The sequence below is a fragment of the Berghia stephanieae genome, chromosome 2, assembly GCF_034508935.2.
Source record: "Berghia stephanieae isolate SIO BIC M18660-M18661 chromosome 2, UCSD_Bste_1.3, whole genome shotgun sequence".
Lineage (NCBI taxonomy): Eukaryota > Metazoa > Mollusca > Gastropoda > Nudibranchia > Aeolidiidae > Berghia > Berghia stephanieae.
Window position 1 is genome coordinate 46,387,975 of NC_088361.1, and position 22,298 is coordinate 46,410,272.

The following is a 22,298-nucleotide window of genomic DNA, read 5'->3' on the forward strand; positions in this document are numbered from 1 at the left end:
TGGTGGTAAAAAAACCGGATTTCCGGCTAAAACCGGAAAAGTGGCATCCCTGGAGTGTGTTCCTCTTAGTGGGGACCTGTGCTTGTGTCTGGGTGAGATTTTTAGGTGATCTCAAACTAAGTACACAGATAGTGTACTCTTGGAAACTACATCTGTTCCCTATTTGAACCATTCCCCTTTGTCTTACTTTTTCCTCAAGTCCTTTTAATCGTACATCTAGAATGTTTTTACTATCCAATTTTCTTCCTTTTTACTGGCGCTGATATGACCAAAATGTGTTGCGAGCGCCGTAAAAACCCTTAAAAACAAACAAATAAAAAAAAAAGATAAATTAAATAGACATTTCAGCTTCCCCCGTTCATTGCCTCCGATATTGAGATATGAAACGAGGTACTGAACTTTCTTTAGAAAAGATATAGATCTGAATCTGAATCTGAATGCTACTCAAAGTCCACTCAATTTAGAGTATTTGTATTCGGGGCCGGAGAGAGAGTTGAAGAATGTGGCAGCCATTGTTGGTGTTTTTGACAATCAGTGTCTGAACGTGTCTGTTGTGTTCACACATGATTCGGGAAGAGAATCTTAAATTTAATCATTATTTCTTTTTAATGTAGACAAAATTGTGAATCTCACCTCCACTAATTTAATTTAATAATACAATTTTTAAATTGTTTTATCTAGTGTATAAAAATAAAATACAAAGGATCGAGTGACACAAAAGGATGTTGCATATCAGGAGATTAAAGTCTAGATCTTTACGTGAAAATATTTAACCTTTTTTAAGACAGACAGAAAAACATATATTTGAGTCTTGTTGTAATTTCAGAGTAATTTATTTTTCTATTCTTGTGTATGATCATTCTATTCCAATTGTCACAATGGCAATGGTTATGATGATGTCTTTCAGTGTTTTCGAATTACATACTGGTGAATAGTGGAGAATGTACATGTTAATCCGTTGTATCTCTGCTGACTCAATGTCCTTGTTTTGGGGAATTAAATAACAATGTGAAATTGAATGTAAGCTTCAATTTAATTACGCAAACAGATAAAATGGATGTTTTGGGTTTCCCCTTCATCAACAGAACAGGACGAATGAAGTATTACAGACGAATGAGATAATGTGGTAGTTGCGTTGTTAAGATGAATAAACAAAACATTCAAACTGATAAAAGGGAAACCTAAAACATCCATTCTATCTGTTTTCGTAAATAAATTGAAGCTTACATTCAATTTCACATTGTTATTTATTTCCTCGAGCTTCGAGCAGCAACATTTACATTGTTTTGGAGAAAAGCAAGTAGCTGGAGCTGCCATGGTGTAGAGAGAGGTCACATTTTCTGTCTTCTATCCTATTATTATTATATGTGTCAGTGCATGACATCTGGGTGGGGATCCTGACCTCCCATAGTGGGCAGGGAGGTACACACTGTGACTTCTATCCCCTTATATCTGTTTTCCAACATGCTTTCTGTCCTTGTCTTGGAATGAGGTTACTTGGTTTTGTCCTGGCCCTGGTTGGAGTCCTGGCTGGGAGGGAAACAGTCAAATGCATAGTTATTGTTTTGGGAGATGATATTTTTTTCCTTGTAAATCATCTCTCTGTTATGTATTATTATATTTGTCATTTTTAATGTATAGTGTAAGCATTTGAGTGTGTTCCTCTTTGTTGGATTTTGTGCTTGTGTCCAGATGAGACTTATAGGTGATCTCAAACTAAGTACATGATAGTGTGCTCTTGGAATCTACATCTGTTCCCTATTTGTTCCTAGTTCCCCTTTGTCTTACTTTTTCTTGGGTGCTTTAATTGTAATTCTAGAACTTTTTACTATCCCATTTTCTTCCTTTTTACTGGCGCTGATATGACCTTAATGTGTTGCAAGCGCCGTAAAACCCTTAAAAACAAAAACAAAACAGTGCATGACATAATCAGTCGGAAGGTGAAAATTTTGAATTTGCGTTTTTTTTTTCTCGTTTTCTGAAAGAATATGCTCCCCAGAGCATTTTAATCTTTTATTTGAAGTAAATCAGTGATTTTTCATGAAGTTATGGTCAGATGTATGGGAAAGGTATCCAGGAACTTTTCTCAAATTTCATACTTTTTCAACTAGACTAACTGTAAAAAATATTTAGAAGTGAAATTTACCTTTGTCTAACTAAACTTGGCAATATTTCAGTTCAAACCTTTTCACCATCTGGCTGATTATGTAATTCACTGTAATATATCTGTTTTCTCTTTCCATGCTGTTATCTGTCTTTGCACTATTATTGTTTTTAGTTTTAGATGATGTTATGTTTTGTAAGTAATTGAAAGTATCCTTCATATGGATGGGACTTTTGGGTAATGTCAAAATAGGTGCATGGATGGATTTGTTGGGTTCCCTATTTGAACTCGTCCCCGTTGTCTTACTTTGTCGTTGGTGCTTTAACTTCATATCTACAACTTTTCCCTTATCATATTCATTTTTTTTACTGGCACTAAAATGACCTATAACTATCGCGTGCGCTGTAAACCGCCTAAAAACAAACAACTACACCCATCCCCCATCCCCTTTTAAGTATAGTTTTATTTTTCTACCTTTTTCAATGCCCTCTAAATTGAAATTCACAACCCAAATATTTCCACAAGGGATATGAATCATTAAGGACTTCATCAAAAAACTCCATATTCTTTTCGAAGTGTAAATAGATCTTGTGAATACTCAAGTTTGCTTGTATAGATTGAAGTTTGAATGCACGCCACTATGCACAGAATCACTTCATTCAATTCATACGAGTATCTTCTACTAAGCGTGCTAAATGAGCTAATTTTCTTTGTGTTTTATGACAGTACCATAAAAACTCCATAGGGGCAGGGAGGTCCTCACTGTGTCTTTTATCCCCTTTTATCTGTTTTCCAACATGCTTTCTGTCTTTGTCTTGGAATGAGGTTACTTAGTTCTGCCAAGCTGGGAAGGAAACAGTCAAATGTATAGTTATAGTTTTGGGAGATGATATTTTTTCTCTCTGTTATGTATTGTTATTTTTTTTAATTTTAGACATATGATTTGTAAACATTTGAGTGTACTCCTCTTAGTGGGATCTTGTGCTGGTGTCTGGATAAGACATTTAGGGCGGGTGGTTGGATGGGAGCATCACCCTTGAATCATATACCTATGATGTTCTCATGGGTGTACGATCCGATAGTGATGTCGTTTCTTCTTCTCTTTACTAGCCTATCCTGCTTCTTTGGTTTGTGATTGTATTTTTGACAGGGGATATTTTTTTTTCTGTAAATCTTCTGCCTGTTTGTTCTTGGTTATTTATAATTTAGCTTATGATATCTTTAGGTTATGATTTTGATTTACATTTGTACTATTTTTGTTAGATTGCTTGTTTTTTTGTTTCAGCGGTCTCTCATATAACCTCAATTGTGTTGGAAGAGACCTAAAGCAACAAACAAACAAACAAAAGACTTTTAGGTGATCTCAAACTAAGTACACTGATAGTGTGCTCTTGGAATCAACATCTGTTTCCTATTTGAACCGTATCCTTTTTTCTTACTTTTTCCTCGTCCTTTAAATTGTACAACTAGAATGTTTGTACTATCCAATTTTCTTCCTTTTTACTAGGGCTGATATGACCTAAATGTGTTGCAAACGTCGTAAAACCCTTAAAAACAAACAAACAAAAGCAATACCATATAAAAAAACATAGAAAAGAGGCTGCAATAGTAGTCACTCGTAAAATGACTGACTTTGGCGCTGCAAGCAAGGGTGTCCCTGCTTTCATTTCCCAAAGGTTGTCAAGTCTGTTCTTCCATAATTGTAAAAGCCGTTTATTCTTCCATTTATAGGCCAACTGTTGTGTCAACCATATACCTCCTAATATCAAGCAATACTTTTGGACATGTAAGCAATGGCATTATCATGAAGGCTATTTTGTACAAAGCTTGGATTTTCAGTGTCTCAGCCACTTGTTTTGTTTTCTTCTTTTTCTTCTTCTTCTTCCTCTTCTTCTTCTTCTTCTTCTTCTTCTTCTTCTTTTCTTCTACTCATTGTTATTATAATTACTACTACTACTACTACTACTACTACTACTACTACTACTACTACTACTACTACTACTACTACTACTACTACTTTTACGACTCATTACAGAACTAGACACCATTTGGATTGTATAGATATTTATAAATTTCTATTTTGAATACAGGATCCAATTTCACTTGTTGTCCAGTTCAATTTTTTTAGTATTTTAAAAAGTTAGTCAAGCATCTTAATCTTTGCAAAATAATTATCACCAAAATCTAAAATGCTGTTTATTTGTACAACTTCCCTAGAAAGAGCTCAAAAGGCACATTTACGAAAGTAATTTGATGTAGAAATTCTCAATAGTTTGTACAACACTTACCAGGCTCTTGTTGTCGAAAGAAGTTAAAACTGTGTTTGAAAATTTAAAGGCATGACTTGACCTAAGTTCAAAGCTGGACTTCTAACAACTGGGTGGGATTCTCTGACCTGCCCTGGTGGGAAGGAGGTCACTGGCTGTGTCTTCTACCCCCCCCCCCTATCTGTTTTCCCTTTCCATGTTGCTCTTTGTTCTGGATTGCTCGTTTTATTTCCTGGTCCTGGTTGGGATCCTTAGCCAGGAGGAAGACAGTCAAATGTACAGTACCTATTTTTTGAGAGACGAAATTTTGTTCCTTGTAAACCACCTCTCTGATACTGTTTTGTTCTGTTATCATTATTACTTTTGAATACTGTATGTTGTACTTTGTAAACATTTGAGTGTATTCTTCATAGTGAGATCCTTTGGTCGTGCCTGGATTGGACTTTAAGGTATGTTAAAATGGGCACATTGGTGGATTGATCATGGGATTTTCTGTTCCCTATTTTAACCAACCCCTTTGTCTTCTCTTTTCTGTAGTGCTTTCGACTTTATATCTAAAACTTTCCTCTGTCATCTTCTTTATTACTGGCGCTGTTTGACCTTACAGTGTCGTAAAGTCCCTAAAAACATGCTATATATATATATATATATATATATATATATATATATATATATTATATATATATATATATATATATATAAAATGAGTGAAATTAACTCATGTTTCGTCCAACAATACGACTGTTTCGACACGTCTGGATGAAATGTGAGTTTTTTAAACTCATTTTATAATGCTTTGAGTTGATTGAGCACTGTCAGAACTACAGGACATCCATCAATGATATATATATATATATATATATATATATATATATATATATATATATATATATATATATATATATATATATATATATATATATATATATATATATATATATATATATATATATATATATATATATATATATATATATATATATATATATATAAACGAAAGAGTGATAACAGAGAGGCGTCGTATGTATCTTATGTATATATAAAATGTAAATTCAATATATTTTCTGTTCAGCATTTGTTTTATTGTTGAGTCTGACATATCGACTGTTTGATACAATGTTTTCTACAAAACACAGAGACAATATGAGTTGAATCGTAATTGTTACATGAGCAATGCATCAATGGTGTCATATTGAAAACAAAACAATCATGAAAATGAAAAATATAATAATACATAGAATTTGTATATCGTATAACCATGCTCTATGTGTTTAATTTATTCAATGCAATAATACAAGCCCAAAAGCGTGTTGAGTTATCTACTTTTCCTGACATGAATAAATAGTATTGTCCCTTTTGTTCTAATCCTATTTTGCAGTGCATTTTTCCACGACATGAAGTTAACATGTGACACAAGTTCTCAAGGGCTGATGTTATATCCAGTGGTGTGTGTGTGTGGTGGGTGGGGGGGGGGGGGGGGGGGGGATGTCGAAAAATGTAATTTTAGCTATGAGAATTAGAAATGGAAAGTTTTTTTGAGTCTGAGAAACTTTTATTAACCAGTTAAGTGCTGGACCCTGGAAAAACTTATATAAAATTTTGGCCAGAATACTCGCCCTTCAAATATCAATCGATTTAAATGGTCCTTGTCTTGGCAAAAACTCTCAAACTTGGGTTTTCGTGAAGTCTTGATTTAAGTCCCAGGATTAGACTTTTTGTCAAAATGAAGGTCCTATAAATCGATCGATATTTGAAGGATGAGTTTTCTGGCCAAATTTTTAAATATGAGTTTTTTTCTAGAGTATGGCAGTTAATCGGTTAATCAGGGGGTTGTTGTTTTTTTTCTATTCCACTTGCTTAGTAGTTAGCCATCTAACTTATTTCTTGTCAAATTCACCAATTTGAATATTGATTTTTGTATATACAACAATTCCATGACAGATTGGTAAGTGCATTGTGATGTATCATTGGAATTAATGTTGATGATGGTGCTGACCTGACCTAATAATTTCGTAAACGTTGTGAAACCCCCTAAAACAATAACACAAACAGTTGTCGATATTCCATGTTGTTTCAATATATTCACAATGATCATAATGATACCAGTGTCTAGTCATAAGGAGGTTGATGCACTTTTGTTGTTTTTGTTGTTGATGTTGTTGTTGTCCTAGTTGTTGCCATTGTCCTGTCATAAATTCTTGTAATAGCATTCATTCCTTGATGTGTTTCAGTGAATGAGATGTATGTTTCCGTCATAGTCTAATCGAGAAGTTTAAGCGTGTTTGTAGCAAAATTAGATTAAAAGGAAAATAAGAAAATGTTGCTATTATAATTTATTTATTTATTTATTTATTAATCTTTATTTTTCTATCATTATCCTTCTATGTATTTATCTATCCATTTATTTATTCATTCACTTATTACTTTTTATATATTCAAATCAAATCGGAGCTGACATCCAGATCAACTAACCTAATTATCTACATTCAATGTACACTGTATTTGTTATCAAACGTATAAATATTTATTCAGAGAAGTGAGTGGAGCAGGAACTTATGTTGATAAATATCACGGAATAAAGTGAAAGAAAAGTGCCAGAGAGAAAAAACTTTGCGACGACGAGGATTCAAACCCATGCCACTCCGTAAAACAGTTGGGCCATGGGTTCAAATCCCAATTGCCAGAAAGTTTTTTTTATTCTCCATTGTCTTCTGGCACTTTTCTACTCACTCCATTTCTTGTTCTTATCAACATTTGCATGCTCAGGAATGGGAAATGTCAAATTTGGCATTGATGTCAATGCAATGTTTACTTACTTTTACTTTTTCCTCTTGGTGCTTCAACTGCACATTAATTAGGCCAAACAATGTTAACTTACTTTTACTTTTTCCTCTCGGTGCTTCAACTGCACATTAAGCCGAACAAAGTTTACTCAAATTAAAGTTTTCCTTCCGTCAATTTTTTTTTTTTTTAATTTTATTACACAACGTGTGTTTACCATTTGGAATGTTTTGTTGTTTCATTGTTTTAATTGTTTCTTTCTTCAAGTTTCTTGTTTTAATTCTAATATTTGTTATACACCAATATTCAGAGTTTTAAATTTTGTTTCTTGCTTTTTAAAAATTAATTTTAACATATTCTTACAATATTGAGATTGTTTCTTCGATGTGTATCCATGATATTGTGTGGGGTTTGCAATATGAAGCAATGAGAATGAAATATAAAACATATTCAGAATGATGAGGGAAGAAGAAATAGAATATTTTATCACATTTGATGTGGGTCGTACATTGATGATGTGGATGAGGATGACACGGTGTATGTATGTGAGGAATTCACAATGAAAACAGTTGGTATTAATTGACTTGTGTTTTAGTCATTTGATAATAAATGTTACTTGAAATGTCAAATATGGAGTTATACAATTTTTCTCTCGGATTTTATTTCTACTGAATATAGTGGAATCCTGATAAAGCAAACACCCCAGACCAGAAAGATTGGTTGACTTTAAGCAAGGCTGGTTTTATCCATTATCAATGGAACACACTTGTTCAGTCCATTATTAATGGAACACACTTAGATAAATAGAACAGAATATCTGGGACCAAGAAGACGTGTCGACTTTAAGCAGAAGTGGTCTTTAGGAGTATTGACTTTATACGGATTCCACTGTAGCACAACACCAATAATATACATGAAATTTCAGCAGTTTGATGGACAATAGAACACATGGACTTGATCGAGTACGGGACATTTTCATCTCTAGCAAGGGATATTTTCTAACCTAGCAATAGCAAGGGACATCTTCATCACTGACAATATGTTACAACAATGCTATGTCAACTATTCGGGAAATAAAAATCTGATCTGTAAGATTCGTTTATTATAACTATCATCTGTTTAAAGCCTTCGATATCATATTTTTAAAACGTTCCTTGATGCTGTTGGCTTAGGTAATTTACTGACAACATCAACTGACAAAACTGTGTAACCTTGACAATTTATAATCTGATTGATACAATTTAATGATAAATACTCATAAAAATGGCTGGCTAAAAACAATAACAAAGAGTAAGAGCTGAGTGACGTCATTTTCATATTATTATACACCATGGATGGATTGCACATCTCAGGGAAGAAAAATTGCCTTCTTTTTATTTGTTTTATTTATTTATTTCTTGCTCTGGCTTCTTTGTTTTGTTTTGGTGTCCCTATCGCATATGATATTTCTTTCAATGAATATTGCATTATAATATTGGTTTGATGACGATTCTCTAGATAGAGAATAAACGATTGAAATTGAAAGACAATTAAATGGTACACCAAATCAGAAGATGCGATTAAAGGGAGGTTTGTATCAGTAGCAGTAGCATGATCTGTTTTCACATTGCACCACGCTTTAGTTTGGACGTTGGCATTGGAATTAGAAAAATGGTGCTGTTGATGGGAGTGGGTTGTGTCCGTGTTGAGTACCTACATATTGGCAAAAGCTTTAAGGTTGTTTCATTATATATATATATTTTTTTTTTTTTTGGTCTTTATTTTATCGTAGTTTTGCTTAAGTAAAAAATAAAACTGTACCAGTAATCAATACCAAAATGACGTCAAGTTAACACTAATGGTATGTATTTGATATATGCAATTTTCCCCCTATATAAGGATTTGAGAGTCTTTGGGGGGGGGGGGGGCGGCGGCGAATATCCTGACAGGCTTAATGTGGGACTTTTAGAGAGAGAGAGAGAGAGAGAGAGAGAGAGAGAGAGAGAGAGAGAGAGAGAGAGAGAGGGTTTGAATTAAAAAAAAACAAACCTTTATTCTGTCCTCAGGTGAAATTATTCCTTTCGGGTCTATCGCAAGAAAAGACTTCAGGTAACCCAGATAACCGAGTAAATGGAATAGGTTTAATAGAGAAATATGAACCCCCGGTCCCATTTTTCCCCCCTAATATCCTGTCAGCTGTTTTCCTTCCCAATTATCAATATTAAAGTGACAATTCATAAGGCTGGGAAATGAAACATATTTGGTTGATGCAATTTCGTTTTTCAAATCAATTCCAATTTTTTTAAATATATTTTTTTAAACATACAGATTATTTCTTTGCTGTCAGGGGCTTGTGTGATGTATGTGTGTATGTGTGTGGGTAACAATTATGATGAATGATAGAAAGGGGAATTCCCGTTTTCATGAGACCTTGACCTCCACGGGCTGCTGTTGTTGTGGTTGTTTCTCGGCCACAGACTTTTTCTTGGCCTTGGGTAACATGTTAAGCTGCTGGATTTTGTCTTCAAAAGCTCTCATGATTTGCTGTGGAGTGGTTGATGTAAAATCAAGTGAAATACAAACTTTGATCATATTGAAATTGTTCAAACAAACTTATAATAATCAGTCGACCGTCGACTCCGCTTAATCGCACACCCTATGGAGTTTGGGTTAGTGTGTGGATTAAGCGGAGTGTGCGATTAAGCAGATTGAACTATACCAGTGTTCAATATCAAATGGCGTCAAGTTAACACCAATGGTATGTATTTAATATATCCAATTTTCCCCTCTACGACATCTCCTCATTATAAAAGTATTTTTTTTTTGTTATCTATAGGTTCTTCTAAATAATGATTTGAGAGTGTCATCTTTTTTTTTTTTTTTGGGGGGGGGGGGGGGGGGTATCTCTTACCTACACGGAAATAACATGAATGATAACAAGAAATGAAGTGAGTATAAAAGTGCCAGAAGGCAATAGAGAATATAACTTTTGTGGAAATGAGGATTCGAACCCACGATCTGACTTACGGCAACACTGTCTGGCCAAGACAGGAACGCTCTTCAATCGACGCCATCTAGCTAAAAAATACCGTGGTACGTTATAGGAGGATAAGTCTTGACATCCTTTGTCCAGTTTTCCGGTTGTATGTGATATGGATTAACCCCATTCACAGTCATTTTTTTTCCTTGTAGTTGTAGCGTTTTATTCGATATAGGGTCAATTGTGTTGAAACCATTGGTCGTCATTGTACCGTAATCAAGAGACAGAATTGTGTAAAACGTCTAAAAATAACTTTCTTAGTCCTTCCCGCATACTCTCTATACCGCGACTCCGCCTGGCATCAAGAGGTAAGCTCTATAATCGATGCCATCGGCCACCTAACGCTGCTACTCCGCCTGGCCACGAATGGGACCTCTACAACCGACATCATCCACCAGTGTAGAGCGTCCCTCTCATTATTATTATTATTATTATTATTATTATTATTATTATTATTATTATTATTATTATTATTATTATCATCACCATCAACGCAGTGACGGCTCCATTCAACAATATTATCATTCTCTGAGTTGTTTTCTGATTTCTTGCTTGGTTATATTTTTTTTTCTTCTTTTTTCTCTTTTTAAAAATTTTGCTTGATTTTTTATTTTAAAAACGGATAGTCCTATCTTCTTCCTTTTTAAGGATAGGATTGACATAGGCGTGTGATAAATGCTGTAAATCCCTATAAAAACAAACAAAACAAAATGACTCACCACGTGACCAACACTGCGTGCTATTTCCACAGGAGTTTGACCGTTCTGGCAAAGAAAAATTATGTTATGAAATTGTCATGAATTATTAAAAAAACACACTATACTTTTTTTAAAATCAACAGCTTAAAAGAAAAAACCCACCCCAAAATACCAAACACATACGTCACAGGCTTAAAACCCTTCTTCAGCCAGTACAAAAACAATAAAAATATAAACACATTTCTTTAAAATCCAAGCAGACGGTAGATAAATATTTTATCTTTATTTATTTTGTCTACGTTCCAGTTCCAAGATCTTATTACTTATCGAAATGATATTTTAAATAATATCCATGTGGGGGGGGGGGGGGGGGGGGGGGGGGGGCATGGCACAGACGTGGTTCTTCCTTCATGACCATTTCAACCCCCCCCCCCCTCTTGCATGATGTCATATCGCCCTGGCTCACTTTGAAGCACTTCACTGCGTGGCTAACGCATGTCTTATTCCACTCTTCCCTTGGATTAGACCCTAAGGAAAATTTCCTCATAAGGATAAATATAAGGATCGGTTTTTAAATGTTTTTTTTTTTTAGTTCTAATTTTCATTTTGATAAAAAAATATCCCATTTCAGCATTGGATTGTACGAAAAATTTATTATGGTTGTAATATTTCTAGAAATAATTAATCTAAAATGAAATTTATGTCATAAATCCACACACAAAAAAAATCCCAAATTAATCTTCTCAATAGAAGCATTTCTCACAACCCAAATTAGCTAAACTTAAAACACACACACACACACACACACACACACACACACACACACACATAAATATATATATGTATATATATATATATATATATATATATATATATATATATATATATATATATATATATATATATATATATATAGATTTTGTGGCCCATCGACCTACAATGGAATTGTGTAGGGAAGATCCAGATGCTAAAAATAGGATTTCATGTGAGAATCAAATAAGACCTGGGTTATGTTTGAGGAGAACTGAATGTCGTTGTCTATTTTTTAAAATCAACAGATAAAGATGTCAATTTTCCGTTGATTTTTTAAAACTTAAAATCGTTGATTTGGCATCTGGATCTCCTACTGGAGACAACAGTCACATTTCATTTGATGCTGTGTGTTTAACCCTCTCCTTACCAACTACAGGAAAATCGTCACATGTTTCTTAATCAGATTTGTTTTGTATATTACAACCGTTTATGAAAAATCTTTATTTTATAAAGCTCGGTATGCTACACAAAAATATGCATATCTAGTATGTGTAAAAAGTCAAGTTCTGTGTTGGGTAGGTATAACATTTCTGAAAAAATCACGAATATGATCGGTAAGGAGAGAGTTAAGTAAAATAGTCACATTTATCCCTCAGATGAAAGGTACCAACTTATAAAATGATTTGTAACCTAAAATGTTATAGTCTGATTGATACGGTACAATCTTTTGAGAACTGCTCATAAAACTGGCTAAAAAAAATAAAAATAACAAAGAGCTAAGTGACGTCAATTTCATTCCTTCTATACTGACCTCGTTGACTTCATATATATCAGCTCCTCGGGCTAAAAAGAACTCGACCAATTTCGGCTTTTTCCGGATGATGGCGTTGAGGAGTGGAGTGAAATTGTTGTAGGATTTGCTGGACATGTTGGCACCTCGGAGTTGTAGACTGGCTGCCAATTCATAGGCCTTGGAGTCGGGGGTCATGTTAGCTGAAAGAGGGAGGGGGAGGGGGGGGGGGGTTGAGATAATCAAAATGAATTAGTGAATATTTATGAATATATATATAGCGCATAGCGTCATTCCCACGGAAGAGAGAGAGAGAGAGAGAGGGGGGGGGGGGGGGGGGGGGGGTAAATAGAGGGAGAGCTTACCACTTCTATTGTTGAGTGGAGTCATCCTATTGGGATTCGAACCTTGGACCTTCTAGTTCGAAGATGAGTGCCATACCACCAGACCACACAAAGTCACCACATACACACACGCACGCGCACACACACACACACACACACACACACACACACTCACACACGCTTAGAGAGAGAGGGAGAGAGAAAGAGCGAGAGAGTAGTGAGATAGAGGGGGGGGGGGGGTTAGAGAGAGGAAACCTACCACATCTGTTGAGTGGGGTCATGCCATTGGATGTCTCCATCTGTTCAATATCAAACCCATACTTGTCCGAGTTATCCAACATCCACTCAACCACCTTGACGTATCCACCATCCACTGCGTGATGGATTGCGGCCATCCCTGACTTATCCAGCGTCAAGACATCGGCTCCGTTCTCACATAGGAATTTGACGGTTTCCAGCAGGTCCCGACTGGCTGCGTGGATCAATCTGGTTTGACATTTAGAGAAACAAGAACATTTGTAGATTTGAGTGTCTGTGTGTGTGTGTGTGTGTGTGTGTGTGTGTGTGAATGTGTTCAAAGAATAATTTAATCGTCTTCAGGATATTCTGCTTTACAGTAAATTAACACAGTTGCATTCACCAAGTCTGCAGCATAGGCGGTCGTGTGCCATTGTTCTTAATTAAGAACTGTCAACAATAATAATAATTTGGTATGAATATAGGGGACATAATCATGCCTACCCTGTCTGCTTTAAAAATTAATTTAGTTATTTCCCTTGCATGTATATCTTTTTCATCGAAAACTTGAAGTAGCTTAATTAATTAATTTTTTCACAAGGGCAATATCATAATCCTTTTTTTTTTTTTTGGTGGGGGGGGGGGGGGGGGGTGAAATTCGTAAGATAATATGAAGGTGAGTTGCGCCTCGTAGTAAAAACTACAAAGGTTTTACTATCGATAGTACGTTTCTAAGTAAAATACCCACTAGTCTACAGCTTAATCAATAGAACCAACACAGCAAACAATGTGTAAACTTGAACTTTTATAACCTGATTGAGAAAGTCGTGTGAGAACTATTCAGCCACTTGGAGGTATGAAAACAATAACAATGATCAGAGAGAAGCCAATTTCATTCACGTCACTGTTTATAAACAACCAACGATGTTTGTCCGAGCACGTGTGAAGGTGTGTCACAAATTCAATGCTTTGATTGGTCAAATATCTACTGGTTAATTGATGAAGAACAGAACGTAATTACAGACAGGGGTCATCTTTGTAAAATGGGTTTTACACTCAAAGATCTACTCAGCACATTATGTATTGCTTTTATCCCCATACATGAATAAATAGATTGATTAATAAATAAACGAATTAATAAACAAATAAATATTATGGGGCAGCGTTGCTCAGCGGTACGGTCTTTGCTTCGTACTCGAAAGGTCCGAGTTCGATCACCCGCCGCTGCGTTGTGTGGCCTTGAGCAAGTCACCTCGCCCAAGCTCAATTTGCGGCGCTGCATTGCGGCTGACGCCTGAGTTATTCCAGTCTTCTCTTGGACTATACCCTAGAGACAATTTTCCCCTATGGGATGAATAAAGGGACTTTTATTTTATTTATTTTATTTATTTATTTATATTATGAAAAGCAATAAAAACTACTCACGGCGTTTTACCACTGGCGTCTTTCCTGTTCACATCAGCACCGGCTTCCAGTAACAGAGTCATACATCTAGTGAGAAAAAGGAGAGGGGGGGGGGGGGGGGGAGATGGTAGATTAGTAGTAGTCCTTCAGAGCCATTCGGCCAATGGAGACGAGAGTTTATTCCTGTTACTATAATGTGAAACGGACAAAAGAAATTGCTTGCTATGCTTTGGACAGGATGCTATCTATCGCAAAGTAGGGATACTTCCCGCCAAATCTAACAGGTTCAGCTACTCATTCACTGCTGGGTGGAAAGGGGTTGGGGGGGGGGGGGGGGGGGGGGGAGGTCAGAAAAAAAATCTCGACTGCACCCGGGATTGATCTCGGTCCCAAATGTGTGAAGCGAGTGCTCTACCAGCTGAGCTATCGGGACCCCTGTTACTGGTCCTTTAGTGATTGTAGATTAGTTACACGTTAAATAATCCGTCAACCACAACAAAAAACGCAGCATAAAAATTTGCAACAGATCCCTTTTAATGTTCTTTATTCATGGCCGAATATATATGCAGGTCTGACATCCGAACGTAATTATGGACCTAGTTTATCATTGTTGTAGTGGACAATATTTTGCGTCATTTTTTATGAGAATTCCATTACAACAACGAGCCCATAATAAATTGAGGTATCAGACCTGCAAAATAGCGCACGTCGTATATTTTTCAAATGTTCACTGCAAGTTTGAGATCTGCATTTGTCTCGCAGCCGACATGGCGCGAAAAAAAACAAAAAACATTTCATATTTATTTACTTAATTTTTTCATTTTTTTATTTTATTTATTTATTTATTTTTTGTTTTGTTTTGTTTTTGATTTTTGTTATTATTTTTTTTTATTTGGTTGTTTTTTTTTGTGTGAAAATTTATGCATCCGCTTTACAAATTCCAATTCATTCTCATGTCAAGGGATTTTGTTGTAAATGTTCTGACCCATGGCGTAACTGTAGTTACGGTTTGGCGGAAAGTACTTTGCGGTAGATCAGCGTCCTATCCAACGGATAGCAAGCAATTGCTAGGGTCCTTTTCTCTGTCACGTTATAGAAACTCAGGGATAAACTCAGGCTCCATGGACCTAATGGCTCTGAAGGACAATTTATTATTTTCTGTCACCCAACCAGTTAGGCTTTTGGAAATTGACAAGGGGCTTTGGCCATGGCTGATTTTAGTCTTGTTTGAATTTGGCCAATTTATCTTTTGATCTTTTATATAGGTACAATATCAACTAAACTTGCTCAAAGCGCATTACAAGGAGTCCCTATCCAATAGCAACACTTAACACGTAGGACAAGACATGACGCCTGTTAGGCGATATTACAATCTTTTTTTTCCGACTGAGACAAAGTTGTTAACGGCCAGGTACTAATTTTACACCTGAATACGGTGAGAGAATTGAGTAAAGAGCCTTTTCCAAGGACTGAACTATGCGCCACTCAGAGCGGGACCTTCGGATCCGAAAGGGAGTATCAGACCACAAGACTACATAGCCGCATACTAATCCGTAAACACCAACTACTCACTCAAATTTCCCTTGTAGCCCGGCCACCACTAATCCACTCCAGTCTTTCTCATCCTGGGCGTCGGGCTGAACTTGTCTGGGGATGAACAATATAGGTATATATATATATATATATATATATATTATATATATATATATATATATATTGGGTGCACGATCAAATAAACTGAAAATCAACGTTCAATGGTGTAAAAAGATATGGTAGATGTGTATCTTGATTTTGTAATGTATTTATATACACACACACACACACACATATATATATATATATATATATATATATATTATTATTATTATTATTATTATTATTATTATTATTATTATTATTATTATTATTATTATTATTATTATTATTATTATTACTATAATTATTATTATTATTCTTACAGACAGACATTTCATTTTTTTTAAAAATTGAATTAACAAACGTTAAAAAAATAATTTAAAAAAAAACCATGGTTTTTAAGACCCGTGTAGTATAATCTAAAAACGGCAGTGATTTGAGCATGGAACAAAAGATGTTCTCAATCAGTAGCTACATTTAGAGTATATAAACGTTAATGTCAGACTGGCTGAAAACGGGACTCGAACCCAGGACTTTCCGATTCGAAGGCCAGTGTCATAGCAAAAGACCACATAGACTCAAGTGTGTCAGACCCACTCTTGTTTCTGAACATAGGGAATCTTATTTTACTTTTTATCAGACCTGCAAATGTAAGAGCATGTCGGTCCCAAGCCAATATCAAGATATAACATGTAAGAGGCGCTTTTAATATTTTGTCGGACAGACACAACGCTCTTCTCGACCAGTTATTCATTCTACACCTGTGTGCAGTGAGAGATGTATGTATAAAGATCCTTTTCCACGGACTCAACCTTGCATTGCTAACAGCGGGACTTGAACCAAAACCTATAGAACCAATCTGTAGTCTTTCAGAGCGCATGGAGCCGGTGTTTATCCCGGTTTCTGTAGCGTGAAACGGACAATAGCAGTTGCTTGCTATGGTTTGGGTAGGATGCTAGTATATCGCAAAGTACTTTCCGCCAAATCTAACAGACTCAGCTACCCATTCACTGCTGGGTGGACAGTGCGGTCAGAAAAATCTCGACTACACCCGGGATCGATCTTGGTCCATTTGCGTGTGAAGTTCGCGCTCTACCAACTGAGCTATCGAACCAATGGGGACTGCCATAATTCGGGCCACAAAACCATATTATAAGGGTACTCCAAGTAGGACGAGTGAGTTATATAGATGTCATGTGACCGAAAAAACATTGACGTCATGAAACTACAACTGTTATTTCCGGTCTCGTGAGTACTAATGTATCGCGTGGAACGTGATCTGTGTACAGCATCGGTATTTGCAGGATCAAGGGAGTGACTATCGTTACGTATCGATGTACTTTTAACACGTTCTGCTTGCTGAGTGTCAGTTCGTAGCCATCGTTACCTTATAGCCCGACGCTGACCAAAAAATGACGTCAAATAAAAGACAACAACCCGCGAGTTGAATTTAACAGTTCAACCAATGGGATCATGAATTTAACAGTTCAACCAATGGGATCACTTGTTTCATTGAGCACCACTAACGACAATTCACTAGGCGGTCCACAAACTTAAAAATGACATCAAAATATGGGTCTTAGTGGGTTTTAGTGTCAGGTATCCGTTAACGACGGCTGCGGTGTCCGTAGCGACTTAGTTCGAAGTCTCTAATCAACTCATAGCCTGACACAGACTAAAACATGACGTCAAAATACAAGGCAGCTGCCACCAAATGAAAGCAAATTGTGAGTTGTATTCAATGGATCAGCCAATGGGATCAGTTTTTACTAACGACACGTCACTGGACAGTGCACTTACCTAAAAATGACGACAAAATACTAGTCCAAGTGTCGCTAGGACAGAAGCGCGACGCTCTTCCGAGCCATCGTTAACATAGCCTGACGCTAAAACCCTCTAGGACGTACAATTTGACGTCATTTTTAAGATTTGTGCAGCGTTTAGTGAGTTGTCGTTAGTGGTGCTCAAGGAAACAAGTGATTCCATTGGTTGAACTATTGAATTCAACTCACGAGTTGTTTTCTTTTGCAGCCAAAGACTTGTCTTTTGACGTAATATTTTGGTCAGTGTCAGGCTATAAGTTAACAATGGCTACACAAAACGTTTATAGTCTAATTAATACAGTTTAGTGAGAATAACTCACAAACATGGATGGCAAAAAAAAAAAAACAATAAAAAGGCCTGAGTGATGTCATCTTCGTTCTATCTATTAACATCGTGAGAGGTGCTGAAGATAGACGACGAGTTGTTTGCTTCGGGTGATAGGCATGTACCAAAGGTGGCTATGGGTCTTCGGTAATCGATAGTCGATTAATTTCAGGGTCAAAATATACTTTATTTTAAATTTTCGAGTCAAAAATGAAACCACTGAACTGTTTATTTGACTAGTTTTGATAAAATAATATATGATAACTGACGTAATTTTCAAAAGTGTATGCACTGTATGCTGATTGAATAACTCAAGACTCCTACTATAAGATAGTAAAAAGGCATGTCAATAGATAGTATGCACTTGGTTAAGAAGCTCACAACATTACCATCCGGAAGTACAACGGACCAACACACGTGTAAACATGAACGTTTATAGTCTGGTTGATATAATTTAGTGAGAATTACTCATAAAAGCGGATGACAAAAAACAATAACAAAGACCAGAGTGACGCCATCTCCGTTCAATCTTTAACTTGACAGGCATAGCAACAAGAGTCAATAGTTTGAGAAGCATAGCAGCAAGAGGTCACGAAGGAACCATCAATTATTGAGATTGTCTTGGCAGCTGAAGTTGTGGTTATTTTCTCTCACATCATATCACCAATAAGTCCATTGCCACACAAGAAATAAGATTATGAGGCCCACTGATTTTTGTAGCGTGACACAAATTAACACGTCTGACACGCTCTCAAAAGCAAGGAGCCCCAATGAATCTTAACACATACACACACATGTTGCGGAAAGAGGGCCTGCTTATTTTAGAATGACATGAGTAGGTACTTGTTTTAATGTGTGCATTATAGAAGGAACGAAGTTGTCATTCAGCTCTTTGTTGTTGTTTTTTACCATCCATCTTTATGAACATTTCTCACTAAACTGTATAAACCTGACTTTAAACGTTCAAGGTCACATACAGATATTATGAAGTTGACGTTAATTTGGTCTTTGTTATTGCTATTTGCCATCCGCGTTTATGAGCAATTCTCTCACTAAACTGTATTAACCAGACTATAAACGACCAAGACTGCACATAGTTTTGTGTGTTGGTACATTATACTTCCGGATGGCAATGCTGTGAGTTTCTTAGCCAATCGCACTCTATCTATACACGTACAAGGATACACATAGTTTTGTGTTGGTCCGTTTTGCTTCCACACATTCTCTAACGCACTGGAATATGTGCGTATGCGTGTCCCATCTCATGAGTCATGGATTCAACCAGCACGTTAAATTTTCACGTCGGCTTAGTATTTCAGAGCATAATATATCAATTCTGAACTTTGTTTCGCTGTATGAAAACTACCTTTTTTTTATTTCCATTCTGGATTCGATTAAAACGTAAAAATGTAGTCTTTCAGAGCCATTCGGCCCATGGAGCCAGCTTGAAACGGACAATAGCAATTGCTTGCTATCCTTTAGATAGGACGCTAGTCTATCGAAAAGAAAAGTGCCTTCCGCCAAATTCACTGCTGGGTGGATAGGGGTGGGGGGGGGGGTTATAATAAAATCTCGACTGCACCCGGGATCGATCTCGGTCCCTTTGAGTGTACACTTTGAGAGGACACCCCCCCCCCCTCCCCTGGATTCCATTTGCAGCACGAAATATTCTAACGTCACTTCCGCTTGGATAAGCTTATTGTATAACAATTAATGACGTCAACAGTAAATAAATGCCATGATGGGGCAGAGAATGATTAATATGGGTTGCCATCCGTATTATACAATCAATCCCCCCCCCCCACCCCACCCCACACCTCACCACCCACCCCAATTCTAAATGGCTTGGGATAATCAATGAATATTGATCGATAGCCCATTAAGACCTGGTCTATCGATGAATGGCTAATTATCGATCATATCCGATCACTTTGAATTTTTTATGACTTATGAATTAATCAAAGAGCCAAAAGGCATTCGGACTCACTAATACTCTGGGGGGAAAAAAACAACAAATTTTGTCCAGAAAACTCGTCCTTCAGATATCAATTGATTAGAATGACCCTCAACTTGTCAAAAACTCTCAAACCTGCGACTCCGCTGAAGTCCCATATTTGAGAGTTTTTGACAAGTTGACGGTCATTCTAATCGATCGATATTTGGACGAGTTTTCTGTCCAAAAATTAAAAACGTGTTTTTTATAAGTAGAACCGAATCGTCACCCATGCCTTTCCATTAGTCTAGACAATATGGACACACAGACTGTGATATTTGAATAAGGTTAATGTACTTTAAACAGTCCCCGAAATGAGCGGCCAGCCACTTATGGGCACTTTCGTGTCTTTCATTTGCCGAGTTGTTAAGAATGTGGTCTGGTGTGGAAAAGAGCTCTCCAAGATCAATTATAGAGAAGTGTTATGAAACCCTTGTTAATATCAGTGATAAAACACGGAGCAGGCACAGGTGTGAGAAAAAAAACCCCCAAAAAGGTGTGCATGAAACAGTACAAAAGTCAAAATTGACCGGCATACTTCAGAATATTGGCATAGATAGATTTTTTTAAAATTATGCCCTTCCGTTGCAGCACCAATAGATCCTGTCGCCTAGGCATTTCATGAAGGAATATAGATAATCCACCAAACAAGCTATCTGAAGTCAACGGGAATCATCCATGGTGTCCAAGTGAGCAGATCGGGGGTTAATAATCTTGCCCACGGAAAAAAAAAACGAAAGCGCCTTAAGTGGGGCTCCAACACGGGAGGGGTCACAATTCAATGCCTTTATAAAACCACAAGGCACTTCGCCCCCCATAGATGTAAAAGATATGAGAATAATCACAAACTTATATTGGGGCCAAACAGCAGCAGTGAGAATAGAGGAAGAAACAAGTGAATTCCAAGAAATAAAGAGGGGAGTAAGGCAAGGTTGTGTCTTCTCGCCAGATCTAAATATACAGCAAGAATTATGAGAGAGCTTACCCCGAGTCCAGAATGATTTGAAGCTTTTCCATGTTGCCTCGTCTGATAGCGTGATGAATGTCATCCCCGGTGAACGGTGCCTCTGTGGAGTGGAAGGAACAAACTGGTTGTCAAGAGTGGAGGGGAAGGGTGTTAATGTCTAACGTTTTATCAAACAAAGTCCAGGTAGCCCAGTGATTAAGGCGTTGCACTGTGACCAGGAAGGTCCTGGGTTTGAGCCTCGAATTAATCAAGCATTTTCGTAAAAAAATTACATAACGTTTTGTGTCTTGGCACGTTACATCCGGCAGGCGGATGTTGAGAGTATTTTTCATAAACGCATAGCATCAATAGACATCTAGTGCCGACCTGCCAACTACTACGAACATTTCGTAGAACTACGAATTTTCTGGTCCTAATTGACAATTATATAAAGATCTTTAATTAAATAAACTTCTTGGAAAACAAAGTTTTGTTGTCAGAGCTGGTATATAAAGGAGTTCAAAGCATTAATTTAATTTATTTAACCAAAAACAAATGGTGATTGTTAATGGTAGTTAAAATGTCTACTGTGTTATTATCCCCGGAAACTACGAATTTCTTCCAATTTCTAATTGGCAGGTCTGATATAGTGGAAGGGAACATAAACACGCTCCTCGGACAGTCAAATGTAGTAAATGCTTTCTTTACTAAGCGACTGCGAGGTATTGCCCTTCATACTATGCGTTTAAGTAAAATATTCATTATAGTTCTACCGTGCGCTTGATCATTCGAACTGTCATAGAAAACTGCGTTAGGTTAAAAGTTTAGTCCGATTGAGCGAATAAGTGAGAACTAATCACACAATTAACGGTTGAAAAACAATAACAAAGGGCAGAATGATGACAACCCCCTCCATTCTATTGTTTGTATACAACCAGCTATATTTGTCCGAGCGGGTTTGAGGGTGTGTCACAAATCCCATGTTTTCATTCATTTTTTATAGAAACCAAACAACTGACACGGTTCAACGTTTTCTCGCTTGAATGAAAATATGTGTTTTATCAATCGCTATTGGTTAACACAATGGGGAAAGTCCACCTATGAATAGTAATAATAGTAATTTATCGAGCCGAAATGCTTACAGCTTGTCAAGTACCAACTGCCGTATTCTTGAAAAAA

The 22,298-nt window shown here is 36.6% G+C and overlaps 1 protein-coding gene across 4 annotated transcripts in view; it reads right to left on the minus strand.

Moving 5' to 3' along the window:
- Window positions 1-8,890: 8,890 nt before the first annotated feature.
- LOC144965007 (uncharacterized) overlaps window positions 8,891-22,298 on the minus strand; it is a 76,064-nt gene continuing 62,656 nt past the window's right edge. For all 4 annotated transcript variants that reach the window (XM_078899856.1, XM_078899854.1, XM_078899853.1 and 1 more), the window contains 7 exons: window positions 21,159-21,240; window positions 15,970-16,044; window positions 14,419-14,484; window positions 13,016-13,242; window positions 12,434-12,615; window positions 10,891-10,935; window positions 8,891-9,675 (listed from right to left, as the gene is read on the minus strand). In XM_078899856.1, the coding sequence (XP_078755982.1) occupies window positions 9,553-9,675; window positions 10,891-10,935; window positions 12,434-12,615; window positions 13,016-13,242; window positions 14,419-14,484; window positions 15,970-16,044; window positions 21,159-21,240 (800 nt within the window). In that variant the 3' untranslated portion in view covers window positions 8,891-9,552. The remainder of the gene's footprint in view (window positions 9,676-10,890; window positions 10,936-12,433; window positions 12,616-13,015; window positions 13,243-14,418; window positions 14,485-15,969; window positions 16,045-21,158; window positions 21,241-22,298) is intronic.